The sequence below is a fragment of the Mizuhopecten yessoensis genome, unplaced genomic scaffold (genome assembly GCF_002113885.1).
Source record: "Mizuhopecten yessoensis strain PY_sf001 unplaced genomic scaffold, ASM211388v2 scaffold10275, whole genome shotgun sequence".
NCBI lineage: Eukaryota > Metazoa > Mollusca > Bivalvia > Pectinida > Pectinidae > Mizuhopecten > Mizuhopecten yessoensis.
In genome coordinates this window covers 2681284-2698834 of record NW_018408465.1, presented here as the reverse complement: position 1 = coordinate 2698834, position 17551 = coordinate 2681284, and the positions used below count along the sequence as shown (strand labels likewise).

The 17551-nt window shown below is 38.6% G+C and overlaps 1 protein-coding gene across 3 annotated transcripts; it reads right to left on the bottom strand.

Annotated features, from left to right (window-relative positions):
* Positions 1 to 492: 492 nt before the first annotated feature.
* Positions 493 to 13116, bottom strand: LOC110459967 (protein starmaker-like). Of its 3 annotated transcripts, XM_021512543.1 has the most exons (6): positions 12820 to 13116; positions 12192 to 12274; positions 8876 to 10415; positions 4807 to 5148; positions 4329 to 4461; positions 493 to 686 (listed from the first exon to the last, which is right to left on the bottom strand). In XM_021512543.1, exons 1-6 carry the CDS (start codon positions 13034 to 13036, stop codon positions 581 to 583), a joined length of 2421 nt encoding a protein of 806 aa, XP_021368218.1. In that variant the 5' UTR covers positions 13037 to 13116; the 3' UTR covers positions 493 to 580. The 3 variants fall into 3 exon arrangements, with proteins under 3 accessions (XP_021368218.1, XP_021368219.1, XP_021368221.1); XM_021512544.1 differs by lacking the exon at positions 4807 to 5148; XM_021512546.1 differs by lacking the exons at positions 4329 to 4461; positions 4807 to 5148.
* Positions 13117 to 17551: the final 4435 nt, after the last annotated feature.

Sequence of the window (17551 nt, the reverse complement as noted above, 5' to 3'; positions counted from 1 at the left end):
GAACTTAATGTCCCCCCCTAAGTTAGGTGACCCTAGTCTCTCTATATTTCGTTTCCCACTATTCACTGGATTTTCTCCAGTTTGACATGTTCACTATTCCTCTGTCATCTCCACAGCTTTGATTTCTCTTTCACACACTAAGTCATGAGAGATAGCCGATGAAAGGAACTACATGTGTAGTATGACGTCACAAGAAAAATAAGATGTCACGATCCGCTTTCGACGTCAGAAATAAAACAGATTACAAATGCTGAAAATCATTGATTTCAAACATAGTATTGATAGGATTGGAGAAAAAGAATCTCAAATTTTAATAAAGCAGTCGTTTTTCAACAACTTTATAAAACTGTATAATATATTTCCACGAAATGTTCATTAGAACAAGGCAAGCCCCACGAAATGTTCATTAAAACAAGCAAGCCCAGAAGTACACACGAAAGTACACACGAAGTACACACGAAAGCACACACGAAGTACACACGAAGCTCTATGTTGCTGTTTACCATTAATTTATTACACACACGATTCTATAAATGGGCGTCATCAAACATCGACATGAAGTAAGTTTTACGAGCATTGTTTATGGATTCTGCGTACACTCCAACATCATGGCCGCCACGGAGTACACAAAGCGTGAGTTCACGTTCGAGTCTTGGGGACCTCCGTCTCTATGGACACACCAGCATCTGTGAAGAAGACAAGGAAGATAAGCCAGGTAAGAATATATATATATATATAAACTAGTGACTGTCAAACAATCGTAACAAATATAAATACTAGGCGAATGTAAAACTGTGACCCGTCTTAGACTGGTTGTAGTTTTCAGCGCTATGAAAACGTGTGACATGGCTATTATTAGAAGAAGGAGAGCGCGTGACGTGGCTAATTCCGGTAGAGGAGAGGTAGCTTTGTGACAATTGTCCCTGGTCCTAATATGTCGCCACGATCAAAGGGTATGTTATCCCCCCTGATCCTGTTAGTGTTTAAAGCTGTTTACTTGTCCATCACCTTCCACTCAGGTGTTGATACTGGCCGGAATGGGTCAAATGGATTTCAAGATAAATGACCACACCAACTGACCGCTGATAGTGTAGAAATACCTTATGTATACCTAATGTTATAATATTTCAATTTCTACTCAAGTTGGACTCAATACAACTTCCAAATGTGACTCGTTTCATTTGCCGATGAATTTGACCAGATTAACATTGCCTGTGCGTATATTAATACATATTTTAAGATTTTGCAAAAGGAGATAACTATTGGACATTGTTAAGATACCTACTCTCGGGTAAGACAACCAAATATTCACTCCTCGGGTTGGAGATTTCCCTGTCACACCCTCAGGGTAGGATGTATACAATTAATCTAACTCTGACCGGAAGTGTCTAATCTTTCTAATATTACACCTTATTAGGGCCCCGTATCGGAGGTCAAAGGTCAAGGTCATGATATTTTAACATTTAACATTTTGTTATGATATTAAGAAGCAAAGTTGGTCGGAATTAAAGAATAAGTCAACTGACCAAAGATCAGGGTCCTTGGGTTAATGGTCAAGGTCATTTGGGTCCAAAGGTCAAAGACAAAGTGGATCTCTGACTTTGACCCTGGCTCTTGATGGAGAAGGTATTTAAAGTGAAATAAAACAAATCAAAGCTAACAAATGAGTATTGCACCGGTAATTACATTTCTGTTAGCCCAGCAAATATGGAGGTGGAAGGAAACACATCACATCATAGTACATGTAAAATGTATATTTTGCTTCCTTGCGATTCTTTTTGAAGTCCAAATGTCAAACGTCAAGCTCAGCTATATGGGCAGATTGCTTCTTGATGATTATGGGGGATATATTTGCCACAAGACGGGGCCCTTACTGACCTGTCAGTGTTCTAGTTTCATGTGCGCGTCGTCACAATGGAACAACAATAATGTGACACCACTAAATCGGAAACATTTAGATGCCTCGATGCGGAAATTGCAACGCCTTTTTTTTAGGTTTCCGAGCTACTTTAAATGATTGGAATGAGAAAAAAAAACACTCTCTTTTACGCACAAAGGTATACGAAAGGGAAATTCCACCATTGGGATGCACAAATTGGTACAAATCCTGCGACAAATGCCTGGGGTTTTACCCAATTTGAAAATACCAGTCGTGAAATGTCCCTATCCTACAACCCTGGTTACATACTCCCAACTCTGCGTGAACGAGTATCCCAAATAGGTGCACCTAGTGACCGGTTCTATTAGGACGTCACAATCCTATGACGGCGGTTTTTTTACAACATCACGATTGAAAACGTATTAAAACGTCGATTGATTGACTGTGGTAATGTTACCGTCGGCAAGTAACATTCCCTCAAGAACATACAATTTGTTGTACAAGCTTACCCTGAAGATCTTGCAGGTATATTTGAAATAGAGGTATACCGCACGTTTTTTCCTGCTCTTTACAAATATGGCCTTAGTCTGTGTAAACATTATCTAGAAATGTTAATATATATTTAGTGTTGTATTTGTATTGTTAATGTCCTCTTTTACACAAGAGTCTGTTAAGAGTTTGAGGAAGAAGAATCAATCATTCTACCCAAGAATGTAACTTTTGGGTCAGACTCAAGGCTTAGAATTAGCAGTTGTAAGATGTCAGCTTTTCACATCTAGGGGGAGATAGCCTCAAGCAGATGTGTGTCAAAATTGCCAAAACAAAACGAAACATCATTATACAACGGAGATATTATTATAATTATATATAACATCACAATCAGCCTTGGCGCAAGAAAAGATGTGAAAATGTTACAAGAAAAGAAATGGAAATGTAAAGATGCTGATGCCATTGTTTTTGGTAAAAGTTTGTTTTAGTGAGGGTATGTCCCAGAAATATCAACCCTCAGCGGGAGGTTCTCGATAGCGTTAACCTCGGCTTGAAGCAAGTCTTGGGTTAGACAATCAAATACCACATTAAGTTTGAGGATTCTTTGCTACATATATTCCCAGTCTACTAAACATGTCGTATCGTTGGGTCACCGTCAAGTTGTCTCATTGAACTCATTGTACACGTGAACTTTGGCGGTCAATATAAGCTTCCGGTCAACTTTATCAGTGATGTATTAGGTCTATATCGGTATCTTACTGGGGGGAATCATTACCTAGACTACAGGTTATAAGTCAATCTATTGGTTATATTGACCAAGGGATTTGTTTCACTGTCCGGACACTTGACTGACTGGTCAGAGATGATAGTGATAATCCCTGGTCAAACACAAACTAGCCGTTACTGGACAGGGTCCGGACTATAATACACTTACTGGATGATGAATGTGGTTTTGGACTGATCAGAGCCGCGCCATATTGATGACAAGAGTTGATTAAGGAGGATATGACTAATTGTTAAAATGCCGGACATTCCTCTAGACTAACTACCTGTATGTTATTGTCGAATTTTAATTAAGTGATGATGTCGACCTAAACATTAAAGGTCGCTGTCGATTTGAACAACGATTAGAGTAAAAACACTTATTCTAGCGAAGAACAGTGCTTCGGCAGTTTTCACAATAACGCTTGTTTAGGTGTATTTTTTGCGTTAATGCACATTGTATTTTATCTGCCATAACTGGTTTATCTTTGACTGCAAGTTTTATATTCGAAATATAATTGCACCACTATACAACATGTACCATGACTTTCTACGCTACATCGTCGGTACTGTTACCACGTCGCGTATCATTGGGACTTTCTGTATGTGAACTCCGAGTTACTCCCCATCTATCACCTATCAGAAGACTCCCTGCAGGTAGGGCGTAAGAATTGTATCTGATGCCCCCATTGTATGATCGTAGGAGGCGACTAAATTTGGGATCTTATCTTTTCTCTTCTTTCTAAACAACTTTCTTTTTCCTAATGTCTCCCTTGACAATGCCTCACTTTTGGCCTTTAGTTGAGCGCTCGCCCCTATAAGGAAGGCTTTTGGTTCTTTTGGTCCTGACCGAGACATACCAGAGTCTGTAAAAATGGTAGTTTCTACTCCTGCTTAACGCTCAGTAATTTAGGAGCGAGACGACTGGTTCGCCAGTTGTCAGTATAATGTGACCGGATGGGGTGTCCTGCTGGGTGTCTTCGGCAGTATGTTTCAGGGAGGTAGCACTATAAAGTCGGCATCAGTTCCGCGCTATCACAAGGAGACAAACACGAACATATCGCAGCCCCCCAAAACACACATGCATACACTACACGCATGCATCTTGCACACAGGGGAGGCCGTCCTTGAATGACCATAATTGATGATAGGACATTAAACAATACTAAACCAAACCAACCCTATAAGAACCACTAACCTTTCCAGGAAGCATTGTTTTGGCGAGAAAGAACCATCAGAGTTACAACTGGGCGAATATCCGAAGCGCGAGGCTAGCATGGCTTGTGCCCAACAGTTCTGCATCATCTTAGGCTCCACCCAGGTGACACGACCTATCGATACAAAGGATTTCCGTCAACACCAGCTTCATGTTTATCAAGTTTCACTCATTCCATTTGTTTTCAAAATTGTCAACAGGGGTTATGATTATTATTGTTGATATATATCGGGTGTGATCATCCTGATTTGATACTTTTATAAAAAAGGACAGATTCTATTTTTAGTACTAAAGTATCTGAAGTAAGAAGTGATTAAGCTAATAATTTGGAAGCTTGGTATATTTGAAAATGTAAACTTTCTGACCTACAAGCCGGGTCTTGATTTTGTGCAAATACTGTAGTTTCGAGGATGACATTTAAAAACGATTTTTGTTTAAAATTGAGCTTTTCGATACTAACTTTTGGCGTTTTTCGTAAAGAACGCCGAATATTGCTGCTCAAGTCTGCTCTTTGTTGCTATAGGACCCGATGGTTCCCCTCCCATATTTTTCGTTTTTGCCATTGAAACGTCATTACTACTTGTACGTTGAACTGTTACTTCCGGTGGGTGTGGGTGTACATCTACCATGGCTGTAGCAGACTTCTTTGAATCTTCATTGATATCGAAGTCAGATGGTTCAGAGATGTGTATCCGTGTGTGTTTTTGTGAATTACGGGGCTTGATCGAAGGAACTTCTTTTTCAATAAGGAAGTCATTTTGCTCGAGGTCATCATCTACGTCGGTATATTGAGGTTCATAATCTGTAAGTTGAGGATACAGTAAATCAAGGAAATTTAGAAAAAGCCTTCACGTTACCTTGAGATCGAACTACCATATTAAGTCACTTAAAGTAATCTACTGTTTTCCACATTGATGCTTGTGAACTAAAAATTTCATCCCGTCATTTTAATTTTAATTTATTTTTTCTCTCGAAACAATGTAAAACAAATTACCGACTTCTGACCCTGTAATACAATCTCCACCTTTTGACCTTATAAAACAGTTTCTTAGTTTTCTTTCTTATTTATTCTTGATGACATACTTAGCATGAAGCTCGTCTTCCATATGGTCAATATACAGCAATATATGATTAGATGTACAATGTATATACAGCTGATTTCTTCCTTATGACCCCGTAACACAAATCAACCCACTGATGATTTGCTTACGGAAGTTGACCAATATCACGTCCGTAAATGACCTTAGAAAGTTTAATTAACCTAATAAAACCAAAACTAAACCGACTCACCGATACTGCTAGCTATGTACGTGGATGTGACGTCAGTGGAACGAAAGCTGATTTTTGCAACTAACCCATGATGAAGGAATGGAATTCATTATATTTGCTAGTATATTAGTAATCAAATTGCAGCACATTCAATATTTGTAAAATTTGGCCAGGTATCAAGCAAGAGCGAGTTACTTTGGTAATAAGTATATATTTGACAAGTTTTATGCCAATCCCTGACACTCCCTGCAGAAGATACTATCCGGAAACCACCAGTCAATCAGACCACATCAGCACCACTAAATTTTCAATAATAGTCGAAAAAAAGGCATTTGTGCGGATTTCAAAATACAAAATGGCCACTGGCAGCCATGTGGATTTTCAAATTTGGATCAAAATCAACTTGAGCGAGTAATTGACATTGTAGGTTGCATTCTGATCGACTGATTGCTTTCTGCACGATATATTATGAAATAGTTCGTAAATGTTGATAACATTTGTAAGGTATACTGCTTTTCCAAGTTTCTCACTTGAATTTAATGTTCAATATACTCTATGCCTATTTAATGAGACGGATGCATTCTGATTGGTGTATTGCTTTCCGCAAATTATCTTATGACGGAAAGATCTGATTTTGATCAAACCACTTGCGCTAGTCTCCCGCTGGGGTTTGATGCTCATGGGTCTGCAACGTTCTGATTTTCTGATTGTTTTCCTTGCGGTACTCTTCTAGTATGACAGAATGACCAAATATTTATTAAACTTCCCTGATGTACTTCTTACTCAAGTCTCTTGCTCAGGTTTTGACGTTGAAGGGAATTCAAGATATTTAATAGACTGAATTGTTCTGATTGTCTGGTTGCTGCTTCCTACGTAATATGTTATGAGGGAATGATTGGATATTGATAAAACTTGCCTTGAATACTAAATGTACTTACCAAGCCGTTGCTCGGATTTGATGTTTGGCAAAATTCTGCCCTTAATAAATGAGGCCGCTGTCTTTTGATTGATTAATTGCTTTTCGATAACTCAATGTTTGGCAAATTCTGAACATATTTATTGAGGCTTCTGATGATCTGAATGGCAGATATGTTTTCGTACAAAATCTTGTGATGGCATTGTCGGATTTCAGTCAAACTTGCCTAGTTCCCTACTTACACAAACCTCTTACTCAGGTTTGATGATAGGCGAATTCTAAACATATTTAATGATAACTCATGAAGGAAAGATCGGATTTGATTTAACTTGCCTGGTATACAACTGGTTAATGATACTTGGCAGACAACCTTAACGCCACATGTCCCAGATTTGGTTTTATTGGTATGATTTTGTTCATACTTGGTGGTAAAATGTACTCAGTGGAAAGTGAACATGGTGAAGAAGAACTTTTGAACCTGATCCTATATAACAATATGGCTGCCATGGCTTCTGATTATCTGGTACAAGATTGAAATTCCTGTCCTTCCGGTTCGATTTTGTTCATGTTCTCACTGATTTTAGCTGTAATAAGTTATGGCGGATTGGTCGAGTGGTTAACACTCCGGCCTTCCACGCAGGCGGCCGGGGCTCGATCCCCGAAGTCGTCGTACGCATGGATATTCAGAGAAAGTGTTTTTCCCCTGCCCACACAACTCCAACAACCCAGGTCGAGTGTAAATTGGTCTTGGGAGGATGTTGCGGTATCTGTGCTGTAGCATTCAAGTGAGGTGGCACGATAAATGATGCCGTTGGAAGCACGGACCCATTACAAAACAGAACACAATACATCTCCAGCACACACGCAGGCATACGCACATAGTGAGATATGAGCCAGGTGGCATAGGACTAGTAGTTAGCGCCTGATAAGGCAGCTCCTGCGAGTTCCTCAAAAATTGTATTGATAACTGCATATATTAATTGTTAGCTCATCGGGTCCGAAGGACCAATGTGAGCTTATGCCATACCGTGGCGTCCGTCGTCCGTCCGTCCGTCGTCCGTCCGTCAACAATTTCTTTAAACAGCTTCTTCTTCTTAACCAGTGTCAGTATATATAATGCTGTATATTATTAATATTTATTATTACAAATTATTGACCAATCCGTCAGAAGCATTAGGTATGCTTGATTGTGACGTCAGAAAGGTACTCAACATGATTACGGATTCAGGGTCACAACATAACAACAACGGTAGTTACAAGGCATGACAACAGCTTGTGGTAAACAACATGACAGCTTTTACCAGAGCAAAACATGTCAATAAAGTGTGTCACACACCGTTACAATAGTTACAGATATAAAGGTTCCCCAAAGAGCGATAGTTGTTATCATGTTGATCTATAAACTCAAGTCGATTTAATATCAAATTGTATGAAGACACTAGTTTTACAGAGAGTCTTTTAATAATTCGAGGTTCTCATATACCACTTTATCCCAACCTAGTCCGTTGGTCGTCTCAAAGCGGTTCACAAATTATTATCCATGGTTATAGGGCCTTTGCAACCAGTCAATAACTTTCTCAACCCCCTGGGTAGCATACAGCCAGTGCTGCCATTTCGGCGCTTACAGCTAACATTCAACAATTCTAGCTCTGCCCAACCAAGTACTCATTTACAGCTGAGTTGACTGGAACAAACATAGAATAGATACAACACAGTGCCTTGCCGTGACTCGAACACGCAACCCTTCGGTCACGAGCCAGGCGTCCTATCACTAGACTACCGTGCCTCTCGAAATGCAAATTTTGCAAATTTTATATTATAACATTCATCTCTTAGAAAAGCACAAGTCCTGTTTCCAGTCAGGCAAACAATTGTCATGAATCATGATGGCATAATGAAAGACCATAACGGTTTAAATTATTGTTACCAAAGGTCAGTACTAAAAGATTGACCAATGAAATGAGGTCCATGGTGTTACTTACTAGTGTTTTAACCAAAAAGTGTACCCACTCCTCACAGGTTTATTCCATGAGTCGTGAGTTAAGAGATCTATATTTGTTGTGAAACAAACAAAGAATTACCACAGTTGTACAACATGACACCAGTTTGAGATAGACAACAGCGCAACATTTACGCAAAAGAGGAAAACAGGTTCGGTTATACAGCATGACAACGATCATACATTGTGATAGTCACAGCGAAGAGAGCATGTATTTTTAGGAATTTTACAATGAAGCTAAGTCAAAAAAGGGATTGTTTATGATGTTTTGTTGAATACTGAGTGAACACAAGATAAATCCGTTCCATGGGAATTTGTGGGAAACAGAAAACAAATCAGACTTACCTGGTGCGTCTCGCTTCTGTTTACTCATGGTATCAATAATGGATCGAAGTTGTTTTTCTAATTCCTTTTTCTTATTTGAAGCGTTATCATCATGGCCCCCGCCGTCTTCGTCGTCGTCTTCGTCATCATCATTGTCGTCGTCGTCTTCATCGTCGTCTTCATCATCGTCGTCGAAAGTTTCATTGTCGTCGTCGTCGTTTGATGTCGACGCGTTATCGCGCATGGATATCGACTGGCGTAGAAGAGATTGGAGCAGGTCTTCAGACGATGGAGACGGAGTCACAGCAGTGTTATTGGATGGAGCAGGGGAGGTGGGTTTAACATGAGCTGTTCTCCTTAATCTGCCTATATAATCTTCATCTTCGTCATCAATATCGTCATCATCCAGGCCGATAAAGTTTTCAAATGCTTCACGTTTCCGTCTTTCTGAAGTGTCGTCATTATCGTCGTCATTGTTTTCGTCATCATCTAAGTTCTCCTCATCATCACTTAAAACCTGTCTTCCCCGTAGTACTGGTTTACTATCATCATCGTTCTCGTCAGATTCATCGTCTTCCTCTTTTTCCTGATCATCATCGTTATCGTCTACCTCTGTTTTTAAATCTTTCGTTTTCCTCATAATATCATACTCGTCGTCGCTGTTTTCGTTGTCATTATCATGGCTGACGTCTCCCACTGCTCGGACCATTGGAACATCGCCCGAATCATCGCTTTCTGTAACCTTGTTTTGAGTTACTGCTTTCAGCTCTAATTCTGTTTCTCTGTTTTTCCGCTTCGAATTCATGTAGTCACTATGCGCATCGCCGTCGTCTTTATCGTTGCTCTCCTCTCCGATAGCATCTTTCACTGTATGAGTTATTAACACGTGGCCTGTTTCATCAACGGGTGCTACCTTGACATCAGCTACAGGTTTATTCTGATCGGGTTTTGTAACCCTCCTCCTCGTCTGCAATGTTGCCTCAAAACCGTCGTCTTCATCATCACTATCTGGATCTGTATATCTCTTTCTCCGGTATGATATCATGTCATGATCATCGACGCCTGAATCTCCGTCTCTTCTCTTCCTTCCTAACAGCAAATCGTCATCGTTGTCACCATCACCATTTACTCCCGATTCTATATCGTTTTTCTCAAAGCCCATGTCATCCTCATCTTCTTTTTCTTCTTTTTCTTCTTTTTTTCCTTCTTCTTCTTCTTCTTCTTCTTCTTCTTCTTCTTCTTCTTCTTCTTCTTCTTCTTTTCCTTTTTCTCTTTCTTCAGCTTTCTCTTCTTCTCCCCCTTTCTGTATATCGGAATCTCTCTTTCTTCGGTTATTGCCCTCATGATCCTCATGATCATCATCATCATGATCATCATGATCATCATCATCATCATCATCATCATCATCATCATCATCATCATCATCATCTCTGTCATCATCATCATCATCATCTAATCTGTCATTATTATCGTCAACCTTGTCATTATTATCATCGATTTCGTTGTGGATTGCTAGCTGCATGGACGTAGGAGAGTCAGTAAGACTTCCAATGGATGAAATCTGAAATATAATCATAGACAATGACGGATTACAATGCTATCGAAGGTCAGTGTGTATATGCATACTGTATTAAATACAAAGAACATGTTTCATTAAGCTCTGATTATGATTTCAATTATAAAACATATTTCTTATTTCAGTAAGCCAACTGTTATTGCTTTCATTTCTATTACTCATTCTGTTTTTTTTTTTTTTTTTAAATCAGCAGCCATTGCCTTCCGTGAATAGATAGTTCATCTCCCGCCGAAAATAACTGAGAAAGGGACGGTATTACGACATCAGAATAAGAAAACCTAATGTGACGTCACAACTGACAAAGCCAATTTAAAATGTGTTGTTATTTTTTACATTGAATCCTACTCACTGATTGATCGTTATAACTTATATAAGTGTGACAGTATAAGACTGTCAGTGTCATAACTTACTTATTACAGTAAAAAAATGTAAACTGAAAACCTCATATTCCATTGATGCTAAACATGTAATAAAACAAGGCATCACTGAGCTACGCTAATACCTGACTGACTGGTTTATTACAATGCATCACTGAGCAATACTAATACCCCACTGACTGGTTTATTAAAAGGCATCACTGAGCAAAACTAATACCTCACTGACTGGTTTATTACAAGGCATCACTGAGCTATGCTTATACCCCACTGACTGGTTAATTACAAGGCATCACTGAGCTATGCTAATACCCCACTGACTGGTTTATTACAAGGCATCACTGATCAATACTAATTCCCCACTGACTGGATTATTACAAGGCATCACTGAGCAATACTAATACCCCTCTGACTGTTTTATAACAAGGTATCACTGAGCAAAACTAATACCCCTCTGACTGTTTTATTACAAGGTATCACTAAGCAACAGTAATACCCCTCTGACTGTTTTATAACAAGGTATCACTGAGCAATACAAATACCCACTGACTGTTTTATGACAAGGTATCACTGAGGAAAACTAATACCCCTCTGACTGTTTTATAACAAGGTATCACTGAGCAACAGTAATACCCCACTGACTGTTTTATAACAAGGCATCACTGAGCAATACAAATACCCCACTGACTGTTTTATTACAAGGTATCACTGAGCAATACTAATACCCCTCTGACTGTTTTATAACAAGGTATCACTGAGGAAAACTAATACCCCTCTGACTGTTTTATAACAAGGTATCACTGAGCAACAGTAATACCCAACTGACTGTTTTATAACAAGGCATCACTGAGCAATACAAATACCCCACTGACTGTTTTATTACAAGGTATCACTGAGCAATACTAATACCCTCTGACTGTTTTATAACAAGGTATCACTGAGCAATACAAATACCCCACTGACTGTTTTATAACAAGGTATCACTGAGCAATACTAATACCCCACTGACTGTTTTATAACAAGGTATCATTGAGCAATACAAATACCCCACTGACTGTTTTATTACAAGGTATCACTGAGCAATACTAATACCCTCTGACTGTTTTATTACAAGGTATCATTGAGCAATACTAATACCCACTGACTGTTTTATAACAGGGTATCACTGAGCAATACAAATACCCCACTGACTGTTTTATAACAGGGTATCACTGATCAGCACTTATCCCTTAAGAATTGTTTTATAACAAAGTAGCAAGGGGGTCAAAACAAATCTCAAACTTATCGTTTTTTAAAAAGGAATCTTTTCTTGTTTTTTGTTGTTGTTGAACTCAGTGAAACAAACAATGATTATTCTCGGTAATTGGTATGGACCCTAGTGCAGCACCTCATCAAAGATACTCCTCTTCTGACGCACTTCATCATTGTCTTCGACGTCGTCATTAGCGTGTTCATCAAGTTTACCAGATTCTATTAAAAAAGAGATCAAGGCAACTGTAGTTCAGTATGGTATTTATAACAGTCAGTAACCTAATACATGTTATTGCAATCGACACATCAATGCATTAGCGTGCGTTGGTATATGGAAATTCGTATTCGCAGACTAAGATGTATATATATATGTTTCTGTAACCATTTTTTTTTACGAATTAGTGTTCCTGTTTTGGAAGAAATTTGTCGCGGCGCCGAGAATGGGTACAATGTAAGTGGTAGTAAAAAGGTCGCCAATCAGTACACTTCAGCTGAAACGTACACTCAAAGCATGTCTCGTTTTGGAAATTCATTTAGTAGTTTATTGCATACAATATACCGATAATTCCTGTTGCTGGAATTATGAACCTAATGAAGTATTCTTAACGAGACATAGAGTTCAATCAAACGATAGTCTAGATCTGTTTTACTTATAAATGCAATATCTACATTGTATTTGGAGGACCTAGCTATTGTACAGTAGTATAATTCCATTACATTTAAATGAATTGAAATTCATGTACTTATCCTTTAGAAATACATACCTTTTCTTGTCTGTAAAGATGGGCTGTTAAATGAAGGGAGCTCTCTCTTTTTCCTATACTCCTCAGTATCAGTATCAGAATCAAGTATATGACCAAGAGTTTCCATTATTTCATTATGTACATCTTCGATAACATCACCATCACTACTGAACGGAGCAGCAACACTTGACAAAATCAAGAGAGCAGAAATAGAAAGGAATATTACAAACCTTGCCATGCCTTTGCTATTATAATGAAAAAATGACAGTAGCTGCGAAAATATATGGCGTCACCGGAAGTAAGGCATCGTTTCAAACGCTACTGTGACGTAACGTACTATGATATGACGTCACGGATAAGGTGACGCAACGACGTCACCACTGTTTCGTATAAAGTCGTTAATTGATTTTGATAGGCAAGGAATTTATACTGATTTTAACGTGTAGACTTCTCATAATTTATTGCTTATCTCATTTAGCAGTTTTATATATACGAATGCTACATGACATATGTTTCATATATCAAACGATGAAAATATAAACGCAGGAGACATAGTACGGCATCTTTTGTGGACTGGCCATTCATTCATGTGTTTTTTTAAAGTACTGTTTACAGTATGGTAGAAGTACCATATGTTCGTACCAGGCGCCGGGAGAGATGGAGTCAACGAAATGCTAGAAAAACAATGAGTATAACTGAATGTTGATGAAACAATCGGCATAATAGGTCAACAGGATCCCCGGAAATGACAGTGTAAACAGCACCGAAGTTGATGGCATTTACTTATGTACGCCCATGCACGGAATGCACTGTGACACTGTCCTATCAAACAATACTATTGTATTATGCGAGCGATGCCACAACGTTCAATGTTAATTATACGACGAGTCTGCCTAACTCTCAGTTTACTTTACACTGATACGACTTTATTCCTGCTTTCAAATAGAGAAAAAGAAGAAAAGAAACAAATTACGGAATTAAAGCTGAATGAGAAACATAATGTGTTAAATTATGAAAAAAAAAAAAATGAAAAAAAAACCGAGAGAAAAATAAAAATCCAGCGAACATAGTTTTTATATAAAGTTTCTATCTTAAATTGCATCTTAAACCATGGATTAAAAGAACTACAATAAATTAGAAGGATACCGTTGGTGTTTTGGCATGGTCTCTCATCTTTTCTTGTCATCGGCGTTAAGATTTGTATACCACCGTGAAGAGAGGCGTGGAATGACTGTTGGTGTCCTCGGGTTGCCTCCCAGGGACATAAATGTCGACATGAGTATCTACCTTGTTTAGCAGGCCCGAGCGTCAATGGGTGGACGTGATGAGGCTCACCTAATAACAATTGACATATATAACGATTTAAAAATTTAATTTATTAAAGTTGAAACCTATATAATGAAGCGTCAGAGCTACATAAATGTATGTAATAGTTCCTTACTTGTATCATCCATTTATGACATCCGTGTCAGCCATAGTTCCCCCTAAACAAGCGATAATTTGTACGATCACACACAGCTTCATGTGAAGGATAGTCAATACTTCACAAATTTTCACGCGAAAAGTAAAAACACGTTTTCTTAAAACATATCCATAAATTGAATTAAATTAAAATTCCACTTTGGCAACACGACAATATTCCTTTCTATGTATAATGCGTAATTCGAGAGTAAACCCTTCAGCTGTGATCCAATGCAGGCACATACCGCCAACCACTATATCATTTACATGGTCCTAAATGTAATATTTTATTTTATGAGGAGCTTTCTGAAATAAAATGTATTTTAGTTCAAGTGTGCTTTTTAAGTGGCTCTATTCATGTACATAATGAAGCTATCAATAAGAACGCCAAAACACCACGTAGAACAACTACATGTATATTCATTAGACACTTACATTCAAGATTCTAATTTTTCAATATATTGTGACGGAAAAATGAAATGTTCGGGATATTTCTGTAGAAAAAGACTTAAATATTACACAATGACAATGGTAATAGATATTTCATGATGCCCTATTTGAACCTTTAATGATGCGGATTTATCATTGAAATATCTCGCATCAGTTTTTAGAATTTTAAACAATTGCTCGCGCAAGTGTTTGGAGTGAACATGTGCTTGCGCCAGTGTGCGAAGTACCCATAATATTTGATTGCGTCAGCATCCGGATGTAACAAGTTTTTGGAGCATTTTTTCGCTGCAGTGTTTGGAGTTGACATTTAGGTGTGTCAGTGTTTGGAGTAAACATTTACTCGTTTCAGTGTTTAGAGGCAACATTCAGGTGTGTCAGTGTTTGGAGTAAACATTTGCTCGCTTCAGTGTTTAGAGTTAACATTCAGATGCGTCAGTGTTTGAACTTAGCATTCAGGTGCGCCAGTGTTTGGAGTTAGCATTCAGGTGCGTCAGTGTTTGGAGTTAGCATTCAGGTGCGTTAGTGTTTGAAACTAACATTTGCTCGCGTCAGTGTTTGGAGTCAGCATTTGCTCGCGTCAGTGTTTAGAGTTAACACGTGTTTGCGTTAGTTTGCGGAGTTCGGATTGCCTGGGGTCTGTTTTTCTAGGTTATATTATGTTTTAACTAGCATGCTTTCCACTTAACCAGAGCTAGATTTTTTTATTTTGTTTTGACCATTGTTGGAACTTGAATTTCGACTTAGCAAAAGCTGGAGCTCGGATTTTATCTTACATCGAGTTAACTTGGATCGACTTAAATATAGCTAGAACTCGAATCATTGGAAATCCTTTACTCTGCCCCTCATCATTCTTCTTCTCTGGAGTACGGCTGTTAATCAGCTGTTATACTACAGAATCCTTAAGAATGGAGATAAAATGTTAATTGTAGACCCTATGATACTAATTCCACACACAAGACATAACTCCGTACATCCCGGGGCCTAGTATATAATAGCCTCATCACTTACCTCTGATATCCCCGTAAACCATCTTACAGGAATCCACAGATTCTGAAAATTGATTAAAAACGAAATTGTTTGTCGAATTCTATGTTTAGCTTGCACGTGTATAGGCCAGGGTCTGCCGTAATAGAAGTATATCTAAGTGGCGAAAAACTAAGCAATGACTCGGGCACTGACCCTCCGATACGGAACAAATAATAAGTTGTTGTATCAGATTAGACGGAACGACACATCCCTTCTAACTAATGCTATTCAATTGATATGTAAATAAAGAGAAAGTGTAACGGGCCGTAAAGTTATAGGTTATCATGTATATAGAACGTCAGATACTGGTGTCTGAGTGATGGTCACCATACGTACAAAGACAGTTATGTTAAGATCTAATAAGGACCAACAGGGTAGACCCCTGTCATATGTTTCTGAATAAACCGTTTGCTGAACAAGAACAAAAGGTGCAGACAAAAATAGAATTAAAAAAAACTGTACTGTATAAATGACGCGAAAACAATCGATCTAATCGATTTGTACGATATGTAATTGGTTAACTTCCCGTGGATTTTTAAGACCCTATTCCAAGGCCCCTTACAGCCCCTAGCTACCGGGTGTTAGCATGAAAGACCCTCTTGTTATCTCTAGGACTAACTTGACACTTGTCAGGAGAAGGTCGCGAGGCTATTATTCCAACCAGTAAAACTTACGTACTTCCGAGAGGGTCAATGGCCACAGAGGAACGGAGAGAGTGTGTATCGTATGTATGCTAGAGATACCCCGATCATCTGTCTTACTCCTACTGAAAAGTTGTCACAGTAGCAATCTCATGTGAAACGGTATTTGGTAACAGCTAGCTATAGGTCAGTTCCCCTCCAAATGTCCTGTACAAGTGTCAATTCTGTCCCCTTTAAATGTCCATTCTTTCCCTCCAAATGTCATGTACAAGTGTCAATTCTTTCCTTCTAAATGTCATGTACAAATGTCAATTCTTTCCCTCTAAATGTCATGTACAAGTGTCAATTCTTTCCCTCCAAATGTCAGTTCTTTCCCTCCAAACGAGTACGAGTGTCAGTTCTTTCGTACAATGGCCCTCTAAATGTCCTGTACAAGTGTCAATTCTGTCCTTTTAAATGTCCTGAACAAGTGTCAAGTCTGTCCCTTTAAATGTCCTGTACAAGTGTCAATTCTTTCCCTCTAAAAGTCATGTACAAGTGTCAATTCTTTCCCTCTAAATGTCCTGTACAAGTGTCAAATCTTTCCCTCTAATTGTCAGTTCTTTCCCTCCAAATGTCGTGTACGAGTGTCAGTTCTTTCCCTCTAATTGTCAGTTTTTCCCTCCAAATGTCGTGTACGAGTGTCAGTTCTTTCATTCAACGGCCCAGTAGACCGTATAAGAACCCAGCAGATGTCATGTACAAGTGTCAATTCTTACATTACAATAACCGTTCTGTCTTCATAATCTGTATAATATCCTCCCGGGGACTCCTCAGCCGGTTACAATGTACGTATGCTCAACAGTTCATTTCACGGCACGTTAGCGTTATATACCCCTTTTCATCCCCACCTATTTACTTTCTGTTCAACTGAAATGGTTTAATGATTTAGGTTGTATTTATTATTCACATTCGTGTTAATATTTTTGTAATATTCTGAAAATGTCATTGATATTCAACCGTATATCGGTTACTCATTCAGGGACCATCATGACTCTGCATTTGTTCTTTGGCGTTATTTCACCTCTCAGCACTTCACACTCACACGACGGGATCCATGTCCTTAAAGTCACAAGACGGAATACGATATTTGCCAAAAAGCAAAAGAAAAATGTTAATTTTGAAAGTTTTTGAGT

Excerpts from the sequence above, each read along its gene's own strand:
- LOC110459967 (XM_021512543.1), bottom strand. The coding sequence starts at position 13,036 with ATGGCAAGGTTTGTAATATTCCTTTCTATTTCTGCTCTCTTGATTTTG. Across the intron at positions 10,416-12,191 it reads AGAGGAGTATCTTTGATGAG|ATTTCATCCATTGGAAGTCT; the intron begins GTGCTGCACTAG and ends ATTATATTTCAG. Across the intron at positions 687-4,328 it reads AAACAATGCTTCCTGGAAAG|ATGCTGGTGTGTCCATAGAG; the intron begins GTTAGTGGTTCT and ends TCTTCTTCACAG.